At 42.5% G+C, this 20,132-nt stretch overlaps 1 protein-coding gene across 1 annotated transcript in view; it reads left to right on the plus strand.

The window, feature by feature from the left end:
- The window catches only part of LOC146967453 (glutamate receptor ionotropic, NMDA 2C-like), a 60,386-nt gene that overhangs the window by 4,312 nt on the left and 35,942 nt on the right, over positions 1-20,132 (plus strand). Inside the window, exons 3-8 of the mRNA XM_085760949.1 lie at positions 5,659-6,034; positions 6,556-6,654; positions 17,802-17,867; positions 18,428-18,616; positions 18,867-19,207; positions 19,669-19,783. Coding sequence (XP_085617075.1) covers positions 5,675-6,034; positions 6,556-6,654; positions 17,802-17,867; positions 18,428-18,616; positions 18,867-19,207; positions 19,669-19,783 — 1,170 coding nt within the window. The 5' untranslated portion in view covers positions 5,659-5,674. The remainder of the gene's footprint in view (positions 1-5,658; positions 6,035-6,555; positions 6,655-17,801; positions 17,868-18,427; positions 18,617-18,866; positions 19,208-19,668; positions 19,784-20,132) is intronic.

Consider the following 20,132-nt stretch of genomic DNA (forward strand, 5'->3'; position numbering starts at 1 on the left):
AAAGGATAAAGTAGCTTGTGGTTTGTTTTATATTTGAGTACTTACTGTACCTCTATTACCAGCGAGAATCTAACTTTGCGGTATTGAGCAGGACGAGGCAAGTGGGGGTATTGGTGTTATAGCTGGAAACGATGCTGATTAGACTGCTGAGAGTGAAGCAAAAGAATGAGGTCAAAGATGATTAATTGCCCCGAAGAGCTGAGAGGAACAGCACAGTCGGTGAATTGGAGGGTTACGTCAATACCAGTGATGCCTTTCATGTACACAGAGTCGTTTCATCCACTGTTTGTTACTTAAAACTAGTATGATGGATAATTTCACACAAACACAGAACAGACAACAGGTGAAACGATGTAAAACCAAACCCAACATGGCAGATTGTTTCGTCCTATTGTGCTCACTGCTGCCACCGATGGTAGGAAGTTACATTACAACCATACCTGCAGGCCCATTCCTATAGTAATGTCATAATGTGGAGTATATTATCTTTCAGCCATCAGAGCCAGGCATTGTGCAATAATTCTTTCACTTAACATTAAAATGAAAGTATTGATAAGGAATTCAGTTAGCATTGCAGCACCCAGGAGTCATCGCTGCAGAATAAATTTCCACCCTGGGATTTCTTGGATTGCTCCAATTCTGCATAAATGAGGCTCTAGAGGATCCTGATGCTTCACACAGCTGTCAGAGCACCGAGCTTGCAGTATGTTTTGACAAGAGGAAGGCCGTCTACAACATTAATACCACCCCACTAATTCAAGCCCCCCCTAATTAATGCAATCAAATCAGTTTTCAAAGGTGCTGTGAAAAAAAGAAAAAAAAGAAACAAGGTTCAGGCCGGGCATGTTGATAATTCCCTGGTGTTGATGCTCATCCCATCAACTAGATCCTCTCCGCTCATTTCCTCTCCACCCCCAGGGACTCGGTATAAGGGACACTTATCATATCCGTGCTAAGTAGTTAAATGACTGTATGTCCCAGGAGGTACAGGATATGGTGCTTTTAACAGGACAGGAATCAGCTGGACATGTGGTCCAACAGGTTTCCTCTCAGTGTAGCTAATGATATTGTTTCCTCTGAGTATATATAGTGGACATAAAAGTGCATATAAGTCAATTATGCATCATTATGGGTCTTTTTTCAGCACTTTTTCAAAGAAAACATTATATTTTCTCATTTTTGACAACAGAAGCTGTTACACATTAGGCTGATTAATTGATGGACAGGACTATGGGGTGTATCAATGTCAGCTTTCAGTAAGTAGATCCTTTTTTTTTTTTTTTAACCACAACTGAGGCCTGTTCTAGTGGGGAGGTGAATAATATAACACAAGTCAGATAGATGTGATACATTTGCATCTTTTGGGGTGTTTTATTTGATTAACTGTCAGAAGCCAAGAGGATGAAAATATGCAGTATTACCTAAAAATGATTTAAAAAAGATTATAAATGTGTATAGGGCTACCCTCAGGTAGTGAATAGGAAATCTGCCCACTCTTTTGTTGTTGTTGTGTCTCACATAGTAATCCTGTTTCTTCCATGTTCTAGTTTATCCTCTGACACGTATCACTGTGGCTGTAAAGTTTTCATTAATACCTCACGGTGGGATGAGTTTCAATGTCTATTGTGTGTGTGTGTGTGTGTGTGTGTAGTCATGTCGATGCTGACGCAGGTACAGTTTTACCTGTGTCCCAGTGAGAGAGTTTATCCTGCATGGCAGAGCTGTACCCCATCTGGAAATCTCCATAATAATAGAAAACCTGTGCATGCACCATCACACCCGCACTCTCAGTCTGCACATGTGAATACAATTTTGGTAATTAAGTGCACAAACATAACAGGATTTTATTGTGTGATTATGCAATTCTTCATAATCTGGCGTCTGATGTTTTCCCCCATTTATCTCTGGCTGTCTGTCTGAGAAATTTGCATTTTTAAATTTATTTAGTTTTTTTAGATTCAGTTAAAAAAAAAAAAAGATAAGAGGATAGTCATCTGATTGTTGTGCGCTGTGTTTGTGTGTGTGATTGAAATTCAGATGCAACACATCCGCGGTCCGTCCCTCATGTTCACATCCTTTTCCATGGCGTAATCACACCATGTTACATTGCTGCTAATCTGGAGCAGACACACTCACTCCTTCAACCTCTTACTGTAACTACCACCCCCACCACACACACACACACACACACACACACACACACACACTGCTAATCTGAGGCCCCATTATCCTGCCTTTTTCCAGAGATTACACTGTTAAATGAACACTTGACCTGCTCTCCAATCATGTGATTCACCCAGTCAGCATTTATCTGTTCTCCCTCTCCCTCTCTCTCTCTTTCTCGCGGGTTTTCTCTCTCTCACACACACATACATACAAAATCGCTCTCTCTCTTTGTCTTTCTGTCACTATCTTTTGCAATTGTCCTTTTGGTTCCACGACTACTCTGTCTCCCCACTCTTATACCTTTAATTCTAATATTTTAGATTATGTGACTAGTGCTTCAAAGAGACATACGCTTAAAAACTCAAGGCTTTCCAGTCAGTTGTGAATGCTACGGTTGTTGGGTAGTGAACAATACTTGTATGATATCTGAGGATCTTGTCATTCTTACTCTGGTGGTGCAACAGATCAGGTTTCCTGTAAAAAGTGTGAGGTCTGACCAGATGAACTGATCCTCCAGTGGAAAGTAGTTGCTGCTGAATGAATAAACAACTGAAACTAAACAGTAATAGAAAATCATTTCATTGCTCGATATAACCAAGATTACTGTATATTAAAACCGTTGAAGTTTAGTCATGTGTCTTATTTGAGATAATTTCTCAGAATTGACCTTTCAACCAACTTTATTTCGATGCTATAGGCGTACAGTATAATGGCATTTAAAAAGATGAAGGAAGTCTAAACTTAGTCCCTTTCATTAAGTGTATTTTGACTTGCATGTAATGAAGGGTTCAGAATAAAAAACTGTGGACATGCACACTGGAATTCAAAGGAAAAACCCAAATGCATATCTCAGAATATAAAGATACTCTATTTAATTACTGTATGTCAAGTAAGAACATCTGTCAACCTTTGTGATATCACGTCATCTCTATGTCTACAATGTTAATCCAACTGTGTGGATCCCTGGATGTAAATTTAGCTACATGCAGGGCAATGGTTGATGAAAAAGAGAGTTGAGGTTCTTCATTCTGTTTAAGTTGAGCATTAAAGTTGGTAACATTTTTTAAAGAATTAAACCAGGTTGTTTCATCAGTTGTTTATACCACATCTGTCATTTATGTTATTTATTTTCAGAGTTTGACTGTGTATGGGGCTTTGTTTTCAATCTTCACCTAGCACACGTGGGTGGTCTGTTAACAGCTGCTCGGTGCTCACATCAAGATATAATGAATCACTGGAGACAAATAAAGTGATCTCAGTGAGTGAAAACAAGCGATCCCTGGATTTACAAGAGAAAAAAAAGTGTAAGACCCTGCTGCAGTTTATCAAATCTGCATAAGCTCTCAGGGGGATCTGTAAAAATCCTACTTCAGACTTTTGAGCTGTGGTTTTAGGTTTTACTCTCCCAATGCAGTCATTTCTGTGTGGACTTGATCTTAGTGCTAAACAGCAAAATGCTAAAAATGTGTCCATATGCGGACGACACTGTTAACTACATGTCTGATAGATCATTTAGTTTTCCAGGAAAATGTACAACATCATCAACATTTTGCAGAGCTGATTATCTTAAACAGATTTTTAAAATGCAGAACGAAGCATCACACACACATGCAATAAACACAATGCATAGATCTAGGAACTAATCCTTTAAGAAGTCGGCTCTGTCCATCATCCCAGCTTTGATCCTATATTGATTGCGGGCCATATCTCATAACAGGGATGGATTGTCTTTCAAAGGTTCACACTGTATATTTATTTCTTTGGGCACCTAAAGCCCAGGAGCTTAACAACCTTATTGGGATGAATGATTGATATGCCAGTATCATGAACACCAAGGGGGGAGTGGGTTTGGGGTGGGGTGGGGTAAGGGGTAAGGAGGAGCATTAACCCAGTGTTGCTTTGAAAGGAGATTTGAATGGAAGAAGGGAGGCGCTGTTAATTATCAACATGCCTGTGATGGCCACAGATGAGACCGACTCTCTATAAAACCTGCAATTAAACGTGTGTGGAGAGCTCTGTTTGCTGTAAGAAAGCTCACCTGCTTTTATCAAAGGTTCAAAGGTATTGATTCAATAAGAGAAGATCTTCAAACGTTTGATTGAAGTGGCTTCAGCAGATGCAAATGCTGAAGGTATCATTGCTGTCAGTTGTATGCTGGATGCACACCAAAACACTGAGGGTTTGATTATTGCAGAGATGCTCTAGTAGTTTTCAGTTTCAATACAAGTATCTTTTTCTTTTCTTCTTTTGTTTATTGAACTGCCTTTTTCAATTTGTTTCACGAAGACATTTAAACATTTTCATGATGTACTCTACATTGATGTCTTGTTTTGTACATAAATAACAACAAACTTCCATAAGGTGACATAATGTCTGACATATATGGCGTTTATGCATCTAGGGTTATAATTACAAAGATTTCCAACTAATAATCACATAGATTTCTTTTAGCTATAAATATTATTGTTCCCTGACCTTTAGCGAGTGGTTATTAAAAAGGGACAGAGGTCCCTAATCTGTATAAGGTAGTCTTTTTAACCCCAAAAAGGAGATACTGTTTGAGTTAAAATGATTTGATTTATTTTGAACTATTTCAACAGTCGGTGTGTCACCATTTCGGATGGCATCAGATCAGAACAGCATTGACGAGTCACATATTTTGTTGTTGTTAATTCAGAAGACAGAACTTGTTGACGTCACCCTGTTTGCTATTAAGACTCGAGCACTAAACTAATAAAGTCAAGTCCAGCTCCACAGGGTGGGAGGAGTTTGCTGGACTTTAGCATGTGGTCGTCCCTAAATCAAGGACAAACAAATGCTTAATTTCATTTTAGCATTTCACTAATTAGAATTAGTTCTCAACAGTTGTGAACATTTAATTACTTTTAAATTAAAGCGAGCAGAGGCTGGAGTTTGACATTTGCACCAGCTGTATGTTGGCTTACGTACATATGCACGGATTTCAACTGCGGTTATTGTTGTTGTGGCTGTCGCTCTCCACATAGGCCGATGACATCACACCGTGCGGAGGGAGGCAGGCTGAAGGAATGTAATGTGATGTAATGCAATACCAGTGATGAGGGTCGAGGGCCTGTTAGACTGTTTTGGCGTCCAGCTTTGCACCGTGTGTGTGTGTGTGCGTGTGCTGAATCAGAGATGTGTAGAGATGGAGAGGTGATTACAGTCATGACACTGGGGGTTGGATTATGGAGGATTACATGCACACATACTTGCACTGCACACACACAATGGCACACACACACACACACACACACACACACACACACATAGTCTTCCTTATGTCACAAGAGTCTAAATGCAGGGCTAATACTGTGGCACACAAGGGTCAGAGAGAGACGGACCAGGGGAGAGAAATGACGGATGGATATGTACTGATGGATTATGAGGCATTATGTCAAAAAACCTCATAAAGTAAAGCAGCTTGTATGTTTGACTGTTGCTCCCTTTCTTTCCATTCCCCCTCCTCTCCAGGCAGTAGGCTGGCAACATGGCCATTCCCAGGGGACAACCTCCTCCCTCACCTTGGCCTCCGCTCTTCCTCCTCCTCCTCGTCTTCCTCCTGCTCCTCCTCTCCTCCCCGCTGCCGCTGCAGGCCCGGCCGCTCCTCCTCCACCCGTCCATCAACGTGGCGGTGGTGTTCAGCGGCTCCAGCTACCAGAATGAGGTCAGGGGTCGGCTCAGCGGGGAGAACTTCGTGGACCTGCCCGTGGTGGTCAGCCCCGTGACGGTGCTGGTCAACGACACCAACCCCCGCGACCTGCTGACACGGCTGTGCGACACCATGGCGACCGAGAGGCTGCACGGCGTGGTGTTCGAGGATGATGTGGGCTCGGGCGCTGGTGTTCAGGTAAAAAAAGAAAAAAAAGATGCATTTTTAGGGCCTTTTTGATAAAACATCCTCTCCAGAGTCACGGTGCTCAGTCAGCCACATCGGTGCTTCCTAAAGCTGCACAAGGAAACGTTTTATGTAAAAAAGCACCTGTCCTGTCGGCTTAAATCACACAGCGGAGCCACAAAAAAGAAGAAGTAATTGAGATGCCAAGCATGTGCTACCTTTACTCAAATTAAATTATGGGGTTGGGTGATATGGTTCCTGACTGTAAAGGAAGAAGAAGCAACTTAGGCGATAAACATCAGCTCATCAGTTATCAGCTCCAACCTGATCGCCTGCAACTGCGATTTGTTACCGTACATTAACTTTCCTTTTGCTTGTTTGCGTGTGCACCAGAACAATGTCAGGAATGAACCCTCAGTCAGACGCCTCATTAGTTTGATACATGACAGATAGTGATCAGTTACGTCTGGGGAATTAATCTAAATCGTGTTTGGCCCCGTGGCTCCGACTGGATCTGTCTGTTTGGTCTTCAGGTGGCAGAAGTGGCTCAGATCCTGGACTTCCTCTCCACCCAGACAGCGCTGCCGATCGTGGGCATCAGCGGTGGCTCTGCAGTCGTCATCCCATACAAGGTAAAAGATGAATAATGAACCAGTCATTTTAGCATTGGCCCCATCAACAACTTAAAGGGATACTTCACCCAAAATCAATAGTTCACCAATTTTCTACTCACCGTCATGCCAAGGAAGAACTTTCGGAGTCATCAAAATGCTTTAGGAGTTCCAGGGGGGGTCCGGCTGGCAACGGATTTTCATATAATGGCGGCGGATAGAGTTCACTTTTGAATCAACCAAAACACACACTATGAAACATCCATATCCATATCCATCCATATAAGCCGCAACATGAAAAAGTTGTTGGGAAAAAAATAATTTGATCTCTGTTTTTATCCTTGTTGTAGCAGTAGCTCCCAGTGGCTGAGCGAGATTTGTTCTTCCGTGTTTACATCATTCATACAATGGTTTACAACGACGAACGAACATTTCACAGCAAATCTCGCGCATGCGCACAAACATCAACAGAGCCAGAGCCACATGGAGCTACTACTACAACAAGGCTAAAAAAACAGATAAATTAATTTTTTCTGAACAACTTTTTCATGTTGCAGCTTCAGGACACTTGGGTCAGTACAGACGAGCAGTATGGAGGTATTTGGATGTTTCATAGTGTGTGTTTTGGACAATTCAAAAGTGAACTCTATCCACCGCCATTATATGACAAACGGTTGCCAGCCGGACCCCCCCTACTGTAGAGCTACAAAATCGTTTTGATGACTCCAAAGTTCTCCAAACCCTTCCTTGGCATGACGGTGAGTAGAAAATTGGTGAATTATCAATTTTGGGTGAGGTATCCCTTTTAAAGCTTGAAATGACACAATGACACAATGATTGGAGAGAAATAAAAGATTTTAGGAACAAAGTGAACACAACAGGCAGTAATGTAAACGCTGTCAGCGGCGGCAGTCGCTCCTCGCTGCCTCCTGTCTTAGACAGAACTCTTCCATACCGGCGTCATTCAGCTTAAAACAACTTAAGTAGGTCAGAGCGGTGAAACCTACTTTGGCAAGCAACTCCCTGCATGCAAATATTTGGATATGAGCAATACAGATGGGTGAATTATCAGCAACGACTGCAGCCATCGACCCTCCTCTAGTCCCCGGCTGAGAAAAGTCTGAATTGTGGGAAGGGAAAGTTTGCGAGGAGGGGGGGGACGAAGAAGTGCTACAGGCGATCTGTGCCTCGATCAATCATTTCTATGCACTTGAAGAGCAGCAGGTTTTTCCTGCTATGATTTAACATGTATCTCATTGTTGAATGGAGACGGGGGAGCAGCGAGCTGTGTAGTTAGATTGTAAAGAAGAGATTAATGACACCAGACGGATCCTTAATCTACGTTATTTTCTCCACTTTGGAGAAGCAAAATGGCTCCATCCCCACTTCCTCTCACCCTCCATGTTTTCCGCTCGTGTTCCCTTTCTTCTTTTAACTGCTTAACTGCTATCATCAACACCTCGTATTTATAGAAGCAACTCTCACACATAGAAACACACATGCAAATGAATACCCTCACATACAAGAGCACACACACACACACCCAACCAAATGGGTGCATTCCTAGACTTATCCGGTGTGTGTGTGTACTGAAGGAAAAAGTGAATCAATGCGGCTGTTGTTGTTAGATTCTGACCCCCTCCCAAGGCGACATTTTATAAATCATAGCATGTTGTGTTTATCAGTTTCCTGTTAATCAAAAGGTATCTGCAGATGTCACGTCATAGATATTAAACAGATGGAGTTGTAGCTGCGGGAGGGTGATTGATTTGCTGTATTTTGATGGCAGAGCACGAGTGAGAGAGTGAGTAAGAGGCAGCGAGAGGAGAAAGATGCTTCGATGAGGCTTGCCTGACAGCTGCCTGAAGGCAGTGTTTTACTGTCTCACAGACGAGTCACCCTTCCTTCTCTCACAAGTGAAACAGTCATTCTCGTTTCGCAGCTTTTTCCTTTGCTTCGCACCTTCTTTCTTCCCTCTTCCTCCTCCCTTTCCGTTTTTCCTTTCAGCCTATTCAACCCCTCCAGTTTTTTTTAATCTTTCCCTCCATCACCTTTACCCCTTGACACATTTGAATCCAGTTTTTCAGGCTCTGTTGTGCGCTGGCTGAACCCATTAAGCAACAGGGCTATGCTCCTCTCTGCTCCCCTTGAAGCTCCAGGACCATATTAAACTGTTAATTAGACCCTTCAGGAGGCGCAGCCCCCCCACTGCCTTTATCATTCACCCCCCCCAAAAAAAATCTGAACCATTCACTCCTCTTTCCCTTTCAATTTCCTGTTTTGCTGCCTTCCTTGAGTAACCTCTCACTTTCCCCTCTTGCTGCTGCTTCACCTTAAATTGGTAAGAAGGATTCATATTTACCCCAGATGAACTTTTGGTACTCTTTCTCAGGCAGTGCAAAAGTAACTGGGAGCTTCCAACATATTTGGGGCAAAGTTTGTATCTTATAATTTGCAAAGCCGGTCACAGCTGGTTCAGTCTGGATTATTTAACCCCTGTGCTTTGCAACGGCAGAAGACAAACGTATACTGATGGGCCATTATCTATTGTACCAAGCAACCGTTTGTCTGATGAGCCCAAGGTGTTGAATGACAGCCTCCTATATGGCTCAGACAGTAAAGCAACGTCCTGTCGAAGGCCTCATTCAGCTCTCCTCCCCACACCCGCACCATTCCCCCTTTTTCTCTCTTTTACGCTCCTTTGTTGTCAGCAAGGAGGGAAAAAACACTTGTCAGAGGTGTCTCGCACAATGGGACAGGTGGATTGGACGGAGAAAGACATATGTGAGAGTGCATGATTCTCTTAAGGGATAAAAGAGCTCAATAGTGCTTGATTATCAATAGCCTGATGATGATGAATATCTTTGATGGTGGGTTTAAAAAGAAGCAGCAGCAGCCGCCTGGGCCGCCTATTTATGGTTCCTGTCTCAGTGATCTCTGTATGGCACACAACAAGGAAGGAGGGAATGAGACAAAGATGAAAAGATTGAAGGGAGGAGAGGAAGTGTGTCTTTTTGTTAGACGGCACATACATCAAGCAAAGACTGAGAGGAGGAAATGAGAAAGCGTGAGGAACGGCTGAGAGAAGGCATAAAGACTGTTCAATGGGGCCTGTGAGGGGAAAGAGAAAAAATATCGCAGTGTATCTCTCTAAAGAGTTGGAATAGGTTGAGTGTGTTTTTTGTTGTATGTGTGTGTGCATGTGTCATTGCAGTGTGTTGGGTGATCATTAGAGAGTGCTGCATCCAGATGTTGAGTCATGAGGAGCTGAATTAGAGCTGAAGACGACACGGGAGAGCACGGACACTACCGACAAGGCTTGGAGAGGGGAGTGGAGGGGGGGAGCGAATACAAACTTTAATGACAGTAACAAAATCATGATTCTAATAGTAACTGGCACCAGAGTCTGTCCGGTGAAAACCATCATGTATCTCCACATCCTGTGATTTGTTCATGTTTTCAGAAACTGTACAAAGTATGAGGTCACCTACAGTAATGTAATGTTAAGGGGGGACACTACAGGTGAATAGGGTAAAACTTTTAACTAACAGATATCACCATGAAACTTCCCAAGTTTATCACTTACATTAAGACAAATATTTTTTGTATTACAGGTTTTGTCAGATGTTATGTTTAAATATGTAAATGAGAAAATACTGTCACCAGCCCCAAATTTCGCCATGTTTTTAGGAATAAAATGTTGTGGCTGTGAATGATATATCAACAAACCCCTCTGTAAAAACCTTATGAGGAAAAACTAATTTTGAGAAAACGGCCTTTAAAGACTTGTACTGTAGAATTCCATATTATGTAAATTGTATTTTTACGATTGGTTGTGGATACGGAGGAGATGACAATTTTTACATAATTACATAATTGTTCAGGAGAGAGAGATCTTTACAATGATACCTGACATGACATGGGTCAGACAACAGGCACAGCACAGTATGTCACAGTAGTATGTTTACTCTTTGTGAATTTAGGAGAAATCTGCTGACGAATGAGACAAAATGAAGTAAAATAACCACCTTAATGTGGATTTTCTACCATTTCCTTCGATTTTTCTGAAAGAATACATCTAAAATACATCAAAAACACCCAAAATCTCAAAATTGATCAATGCATGAAAAAACAGTGTTTTTACCTGTAGTTTCTCGCCTTAATATGTTGATATCCAAACAATACATGTTGTATGTTTCAAGATGTGACATGACTGTGAAGCTGAGGAAAGATCATGGTTTAGGTTAAAGTAAGTGTTTTGTTATAGAGGGAAAAACAAGTTAAAATGTCTACTTCAATAATATCAGAGGACTTTTGTCATCCTGGTGGCAGTAACGAATGCCTCAGGTTAAGATCATTGATATGATTGTAATTAGCGTTATAAAAAAACCTGACTTTCAGAATGAAGTCTTGGTTTTTATCACTTCTAAGGACGGTCTGTCTTGTTTAAAAAGCAGCAGCGCTAATGGGATTAAAGAGCTCATAAACCTGTTTATGGAGGTAGAACTTCCACCCAGATGGAGGCAAATTGAACTCGGTGTGTTAAAAGCTGCTGAGAGTCCCATAAAATAACCTGAGCTTTCTGTGGAGCTCCTGCTTGATAGTGATGAAGCTCATTCGAACTGGCACCGGTGACTTTACGGTGCTGAGATAGTTCACCTTGGTCCCTCACTAAATAAAAAACGCCTCATTACATAGCGGGTCGACTCAAAAAGTCACCATCACCCAGCTTCAAATCTGTGTGAAAAGGTCACTGTGGAGATAAATTATTTTCACATATATAAGAGCATAATTGCTCCACTGTTTACTTGTTAAGTAACGAGGGTGTAATAAAACATTTTTACTATGGCTGCTGAGAAACTTTGGGAGAGACCAGATGAATCAACTACAGATGACAACTCCTTATTTGTTATCGGGAAGCACTGTTAAGTCTTTTTTTTTCTGAGGAAATACACAGGGACTGTTTAATCACTCGCAAACCAGATTTTGTTCATTACAGTTGCAAACATCAAATAATGAGTGATTGTGGTGGTAGACGACAGTTAAGACTGGGATAAACAAAGCTGACAGCTTAATGTGTTTGCCTGTAAACAGGAACCAAAATGCCTTTTAAGTGTGAACATGATGGATTCTTGAGGCGAAGAAACTGTTGAGCTTGAGTATTGTAGTGTATAACATCATTTATTACAATTTGAAGCTGTCAATAGAAGATTATATTTCAGGAGTTACAGCCTCAGTCTAAGGTCACACTCTGGTTGTTGTATTGGACCGGAGTGATGCGACCAGCCGCACGTCTCTCATTGGACCACGGTGCAAGTTTCTTTTTTTGGGTTTTGTTTCTGTGCTCTGACTGACCTGCTTTCTCCGTTTGTCCTTCTGTACTTCTGTCTCCTCTCTCTCTCCACCCATCCCATCCCATCCCATCCCGCACCCACCCTCTCTCCCACGTCTGGCTCTCTCTTGGCCTCATCATGGTCCAGAAAACCAGAATCTCCATAAGCAGGTCATGAGAATCCCAGAGCCGCCGCGCAGCAATTCCCAATTGGAAACAGTTTTTTTATCGCTGGGAATGAAACTACGTTAATGGCCAGGCAGCCTCCCAGCCTCACAGCATGGCCCAGTAATTTCAATGAGGCAGTCAGTCAAACAGCTAACTCTGTGGCATCAAATGTAGTGGCTTTTTTATTTTTCTTGGTTGATTCTATGGCTGGGTGGAGGTTTGTAAGACAGGAGGGTTTATCCATCAGTTTAGAGCCCCCTGCTAACATAATGAGGGCATGATTGCCATGATGGAGCTTAATTATCTGATGAAACAAACTGTGTTAACATGTGGTTAATGCATTTTTCCACACCAGTGTCTCTATTTATAGGGTCAGCTCACACAAATATATCACTCCATCTCTCACTGGAGGAAGCTGACCATGGAGATAGACACTACAAGGTCATGTCGTCAGTAATTTGGAGGGTCCAGTGACATATATGGTTGCATATAAAACAGGATTTTGTATTCTCCAAGAGGATTACATACAGTACATACATGGCATTTGTGACAAAGCTTTGTGGGTCGTACTCTTTAGCCATTGGGGTTGTTTCAGGGTGAGAGAAGATGAAATGCATACATGTAAATGTAATGTGCTTGCATGCCCATAGATAACCCATCCCTAATGTACAATTTACACGCAAAATCCTCACTGTGACCGCAGCACAGTCTGTTATAACATAATACAGATTAACCCTCTGTTGTAATCGTGATTTAAAACTCAGACATCTGGTTCACAATGCTTTTTGGCTTGTGCATGTGTGGACCACTGTACTGGTGTTTATTTACCTTTCTGTATCACTGTACGGGATACACTGCCCGTCCAAAGTCACGCACTCTAATATTTCATTGGACCGCCTTTAGCTTTGATTACGGCCTCGTTTCGATAAGTTTCTGCAATGTCACGACATTTATTCCAGTCCAGAGTTGCATTAATTTTTCAAAGATTCTCATTGGCGTTAAAGTCTGGACTCTGTGGTCACATTGGACCACATTTCTTCCTTGAAGATGATGGTTCCCCACTCTCCTTCCAGTTTTTAATAATGCGTTGGACAGTTCTTAACCCAATTTTAGTCTCAGTAATCTCCTTTGATGTTTTATCTGCTTGATGCATGCCAATAATTTGACCCTTCTGAAACAGATTAACATCTTTTCCACAACCACAGGATGTGCCTTCCAACATGGTTGTTTAAGAAATGAGACTGCATCAGTTAGGGTTACAGCAGAAGTAAGCGGAATATTTGTGTTAATATAAGTCTTAAATAGTTATATCCTCCGACAGCAATCACTTATATAGAGTGTTTGGTCTGAAACACGGGTCTGTCAGTCACTCTGCTCTGCTGTAAGCCGAGGAGAAAACTTTCCTTGTATCCTACAACCTTTATCCAATGAGGAGAGAGAACGGCATAAAGGGGCGGTCCTCTCTGTGTGTGCAGCCAAGGGATGCGCGTGAATGTGGTGACGTAGGGACGAGGGCGGGGACTGCTTACTCCATCGGCTGACAAGAAGTTAGCCAAAACGACCGGATCGCTTACTTCTGCTTTAAATCGGGGGGGCAGTGTACAGTATATTGATTTGGAAATGTTCGAGGTGATTTACTTATTACTAAAAAGGTTAAAAAAGTAACATAATGTCTAGTGTGGCTCGTTTCGGGGGGAAACAGATTATGAAGAGAGCTACCTGTCGTGGCGTTTAGAAGAAGTTTGGGGGATCCAGGTGTTGTGTTGCTGTATTGGATGTGCAGGATCCAGCGTCTTTGACATATGATCCATACCAAAGCCAGAATATCTCAGTGACTTTGCTCCCAGTTTGGCAATGTTGCTCTGTAGTAACATCAGCTCCTTGGTGAGCAGGCGAGCATGGCATGCTGGTGGCTCAATATCAAGCATGAAAAAAGAGGGAGAAGCGAGCGCTCACCAAAAAAAAGGATAAAACTTTAGGAGGTGCACGGCTATAGCACAAACAGAAAAGGGGAGGAAAGCCAGCACACTCACGATCCCTTTGACAAAATCTTATTACAGGACAGGACAGGTAGGGCAAGCACAGACGTTTTGACCGAAGTCTCTTTCAATGTGTGACATTGAAAAAACAAAATGTCTGTCTACCTGTCCTGTAATAAAATTATAATAAAATATCATATCATAAAATATAATAAAATATCAAGCCTCACTCAGCTGGCGGTTAAAAGATGAGATGAAGTAATATGGCGATACAGCTGTGTAGAAATACAAGATTACTTCATATTTTCACTTAAATTAAAGGAGAGATATTATGCCCCCTTTCCACAAATTAAAATAGTTCCCAGGTGTCTTAAAGACATATCTATGACATGCTTCAGTCAAAATACCCCAAGGATCAAACATCACAGCTCTTTTCATCCTCTCAACACAGCCCTGTTCAGAACAGCTGGTTTCAGTGCCTGTCCCTTTAAATGCAAATGAACCACTGCTTGCCCCGCCCCTTCTACCGGTCCCAGGTAGGGGTTGTATTATGCAAATTACCTAGTTACATAACTGAGGGAACAGCTTGTAAAAACCACATGGATTTCAACCTAGGGAGCCTGAAAATTACAGAATTTTTTGTCAATTCTCACATTTTGGGGGTTGGAAGGCAAGACAAACACCTGAATATAAAGAGCCTTCAAAAAGTGATATTTCCATAATATGTCCCCTTTAATGTCACTGAAAAGAGCCATGAGACTTCATTACTTTCTCTCTAATTCAGAATATTATGATATGGCCTGTGTATAGCATTTGCATTTGTAGTATTATTACTACTGTATAACATGTAAGTAGTATCTATCTAAGTACTTTATATACTACTAGGTGCATAGGTCCATGCAACACCTTGATTTGTAAAGTAATTATAGTCATCAGATAAATGCAGTGGAAGATAAAGTTAAAGATTTTTCGCTGACATGTGGATAAGACGTATAAATATATCAGAAGTGGCGATAATGACGTACATGCGCTCCCAAATGGTTCTAAAGCACTTGAGTGACTGTACGCTCCACCACCGGAGATGGGAGCTGGCATATAGTATATAAACCCCCTTCAATAGATTGATGAGTGACGCGTCTGAGCCCATATGTGAGCCGAGCGACTGTGTCTGTGACCTGCTTCCTGTTTGACCGATACCAGTCTCTCCACCGCGGGGAGGTGCGGCGCAGAGATCTCCCCCGTGGGAGGAGAGGAGTGTGTGAGCAGCCACCATGTCCACCGTCTTCCTGTCACATTACCATACGCTCCTGCAGCAGGACTGCTAATTACGTCTGCGTGTGACAGCCGCGCTGCCAGGGTGGCGAGAACAAGACGGCTGGGAGGAGGAGGAGGATGAGGAAGGAGAAAGGGAGGGAGAGAGGGAGGTGTGGCGGGGGGGGAGTAAGTGTTTGAGAGTTAGAAGTGGAAGAGAAGGTAATTTTGTCGTAAATTCTTGCTTGATTTCACTGTGAAGGAGAGAGTCGATGTCTTTCAACACATTCGCTTCTGGCTTCGTTTGGTTTTTCACAATTTAGGGGACCGCTAATTGGAAAGTGATGAAACAGTGATTGACAGGGGGAGGAAGGAAAGAGGGGGGGCAGTGGAGGGGGCACTGCATTATTTGTTTGTGTAATAGCTTAGACACATCTAATTGGATTTTAATGACACTTCAAATGGTGCACCTCGCCACTCCTCCCTCACATCAGCTGAATTGGGACACTATCGGTAACCAGGACTTCCAAATCCAAAAGGCATTTTTTATTTATTCGCTGACAGCCTGACACGGTTGTGTACCGCTATTTTTACAGCTATTCTGGTGCGCAGCCCAGTCAGTGGTCTAGTAGCGGAGCTCGAGGCCTCCGGAGGTGAGTCTCAAAAACAAGCCTCCGACAGAGATGAAACTGGTTAAAAGTGAGTGAAGGAGAGTCAGGCTGTAATTTTCCCGTGGTTTTCCTCAGGCTGCACGGATCTCTGGGGCTTTGCCGCGGCTCTGAGCTGCGGGAGAGGGAAGAGCAACAGGAGGAAGAGATGACAGTTAGTCACCTCCGAGACGAGAACAGACTGAGAAGATCTGAGACCATGGTCCCAAATGGCACTAGACAGTTTAACACTATCTGCTCCCTCTCTCTCTTTCTCTTCTGCCTTGCTCTCTCATGCATGACCTCTCTACAGTATCTGCATACAAGTGTGTCGCTGTAATTTGGAAATTTTTTTCCCCCCCAGACTTCCCTCCTCAGTTAGCGCAGGATGCTGCAGCTGTACAGTAAATGGAGGAGACCATATTACCCTCATCTTAACCTTCTTGCACCAGCTCCCTGTCCGTTAGTGAATCAAACTACTTGTGTTAAACCCCTGCAGAGTCTTGCTCCTGCTTACATCACAGATCTACTTATGCCTTACAGCAACATTAAGTCCCTCAGATCTCCCATCCTAACTATTATTACACATTCACATCTAAAAAAACAAAACAGGGATAGACGGTCAAGACTGTGGTACAGTTTCACATTAATGTGTTAAGTAGCTAACACCTGTATGTGCACATATTAGTTTGCTTGAAAACTGAAAAATGTAAAGGTTTGACATGTGACATCCCAGATGCGATTCAAGGTTATGGTGAATCAGAAAAGTCTTTTTATTTCTCTCGTGTTGACTGTCTCTGCTCTTTACATTTTTATCTGCATCCATCCCCTCCTCTTCTCACCCCTGTCGCCTATTCTGTCTAAATTTTACAACTTTTCCATCTAATCCGCCACACACACACAAATATTACACACTCAGATGGTATGCAAATCTATGCAGGCATATGCTATAACATTTGACCACCCATTCTTGACAGAAAGAGAGCAGCAGGACTGAATGTTTGCAATTCAGAGTCACCTGTACAAGACAGAGTCTGAGTATGGACAATCAGAGCTCTCCAGTGTCTCTAGTCAAGTGTATGAATGAATATATGAATAAATGAAGATAGTTTATTATGTTTGCAAACTTTACAATTATGCTTTCTGGGAAATCTTAGATGTTAAAAAGAAAGAAAGTCATAAACTCAGATTAAATGCCACTGTTCAAGCAAAGTTCACTTAAGATTTTGTCGTCTCTTTTCCCCGTTTGTCATTTCTTCTCAACTTAATTGCTTTGGGAAGGCCGTTCCACTGTGTTGCCTACGTGACTTTTCACAAGGATAGTTTTACAAAAAAGCATGCTCAGTGAACAGGAGCACAAATCATTAAAATGCACGGTCCTAGTGGCAGTAAAACTTCATTCAAATTTAAATATTCTGCAGTGTTAAAGGTGCAGCCACAATGAAGAGCAGCAGACAAGTTAATTTGAAAACCTTTTGACAGTGCGCGTCTGTTGTGTCAGGAAGTTCAACGGTCGTCTCGGATCTTCGTTTGCTAATTTACTCGGGGTGTTTTACCTGAGCAGAGTTCTTCTTTACATAGCTCCTGACCTGAATGCCCATTCACAACTCAGAATGTATTTTCAGAAGCGCTTGTTCCACTTGTGAATTCAATAAGATTTCTGAGAGATGTGGAAACTATCCCACAATAACACCATTTCACCAAAGGTCCTGTTGCTTTTCTCATATTTTAATTTAAGAAAAGCATGTTCCCAACCTGAATGCTTAAACAAAACTCTCCTGCTCTTCACAGGCAGAGGGGTCGTCCTTCCTGCAGATGGGAGCGTCTCTGGAGCAGCAGATCCTCTGCATGTTCAAGGTACGGAAATTCATTCATTCATCAGTACTTGGACAACAAATGTTCTCATAACAAATGATAAGAGGCTCAAATCTAATGGCTCATTAACAAACTCTAACACACAAAAAAGACTAAATCTGTATTTAGGATGGATTTTACTAACTCATGAGATTAGAGGGATTGTTTTGGGAATCAGCTGGATAATCTCAGTGTGTGACACCCCAACTTTAGCACATTAGCAACTGAGAAACCACGTATTACATTTAGTATATTTGTGATATATCTTTTGTTGTTGTTGTTACTATTATCATTATTATTATTAACTTTGTTAGTAGCACCATGGCACTGCCTGACCCTGATTCATCACAGCATGATATTGTCCTTAAATTCCATATATGTTCGTTACACCTGTTATTCTGTATTGTTTTGTATGTTTTTGTTTTGTTTTGTTTGTCTTTTATTCTCGTCATCGCCACACGTGTCTTATATTATTTGTCTCTACACAACAACAAAAAAAAAAGCATATTTGTGAAATGTTTTTTTGTCGCTGTGCGGTTCATAACAAAATGTCCCTGTTTTAGCTCATGGAGGAGTATGACTGGGGCGAGTTTGCCGTGATCACCAGCTTGCTGCCGGGATATGACACCTTTGTGGATATAGTTCAGTCCTACACAGATACCTCCTATTTCCTGTGGAATCTACAGGATATTTTGACTCTGGAAATGTCTGTCGGGTCCAACGATGCAAGAACCAAGCGCATGCTGCAGCAGGTAGGAAGAGATATATGACTGTACGACTTCTTTCTAAGTTTGTGTGTGAAGTCCATAAGTTGTTTTAATGGTGCGTCTCGAGTCTGATGAAAAGCAAACTTTTTAAAGTGTGCTTTAAAAGTTTGAAACTTTGGGAGCAGCACCACAGGAGTTACACAGTTTAATCCCCTACAGTGTTTCTGCATGTTCAGGCTCCAATTTCTCTCTGTTCTGTGAAAACGCCGCTGAGAGACCGCGCTTCTGTCTGCAGGTGGACTCTCAGGTCCTGCTGGCGTACTGCTCCTACGAGGAGGCGCAGTACTTGTTCCGTCAGGCAGCTGAGGTAGGCCTGCTGGGGCCGGGATACATCTGGATCCTCCCCAGCCTGGCCGTGGGCAACCCCGACAGCCCTCCACCTGTCAGCTTCCCAGTTGGCGTGATCGGTGTAATAACAGACCAGTGGCGGAAGAGCTTGCGGCAGAGGGTGAGGGAGGGAGTCGCCATCGTCGCTAAAGGGGCCGAGAGCTTCCGGAAACAGTACGGTTTTATCCCCGAGGGCCATGGCGACTGCAACAAGCCGGCTAAACACTCAGACAACAACACTCTGTTCAGGTGAGGCGTGCTGTTGTAGTTGTAGTTGCATGAATTGTTTTTTGGCATTTCAGTGAGTCTTGCTGATGCGTAGACATGAGAGCAAAACTTTCGCAGCACACGACATGAAGTGGAAGTATTTTTGAGCCGCTCTCGCCCGTGGTCTGAAATGCAAATTTACCTGGATTCATTATTCACCGGCAGCCCAGTCTGTCATGGACGTATCAGCAAAATCACTCAGCAGGAACACCCTGCCCTCCACCAATCAGCTGCCTCTATCATCCCCTAATGAGCTACTTCCAGGCTCCCGTGTTAGATTAAGGCCTCCCAGGGGAGCCTTAGGTTTAATTAGGAGGTGATCATTATGTGTGTTTATCTGCGGACATGAATATGCAAATTCTCGTGTGATGTAGAATCAAAGTTCCTTGATTGCATGCTATGGTATACTTTCTCTGCATGTGTGTTGCTTCTGCGAGTTGCAGGCACATGCTGAACGTGACGTGGGAAAGGAGAGATCTGTCGTTCAACAGCCAAGGTTTTCTCTCCAACCCGTCCATGGTCATCATCGCTTTGGACCGAGAGCGACTCTGGGACAAGGTACTGAGCACCAGAAGCTGAAACATAAAAAAAAATTCACATGAAATCTCAAATTCAACACAGAGGACAATGAAAATCTGTGGTTGTCGACTTGTTTTACACGTCAGCTCAAACTGAACAAGACGGATTTGGCTTGTTTGAGGGAAAGCGGATATATATTAAAAATCGAAACTTGAACAAGTGATCATAAAACAAGTCCTGGAGATATCTGCAGCTACGAGTGTAGTGTCGTAATTTAAAATCAATAATGTTGTGTCTGTCTCTGTGTTTCCTGACCCTCTTACTCCTGTTTCATCATCACTGTGCCTTGCAATTTTGTTGAGTATTTTCACTCCCTTTTACACACACA

Source organism: Trachurus japonicus, chromosome 19 (genome assembly GCF_045865225.1).
Source record: "Trachurus japonicus isolate A0001 chromosome 19, Traja_1.0".
NCBI lineage: Eukaryota > Metazoa > Chordata > Actinopteri > Carangiformes > Carangidae > Trachurus > Trachurus japonicus.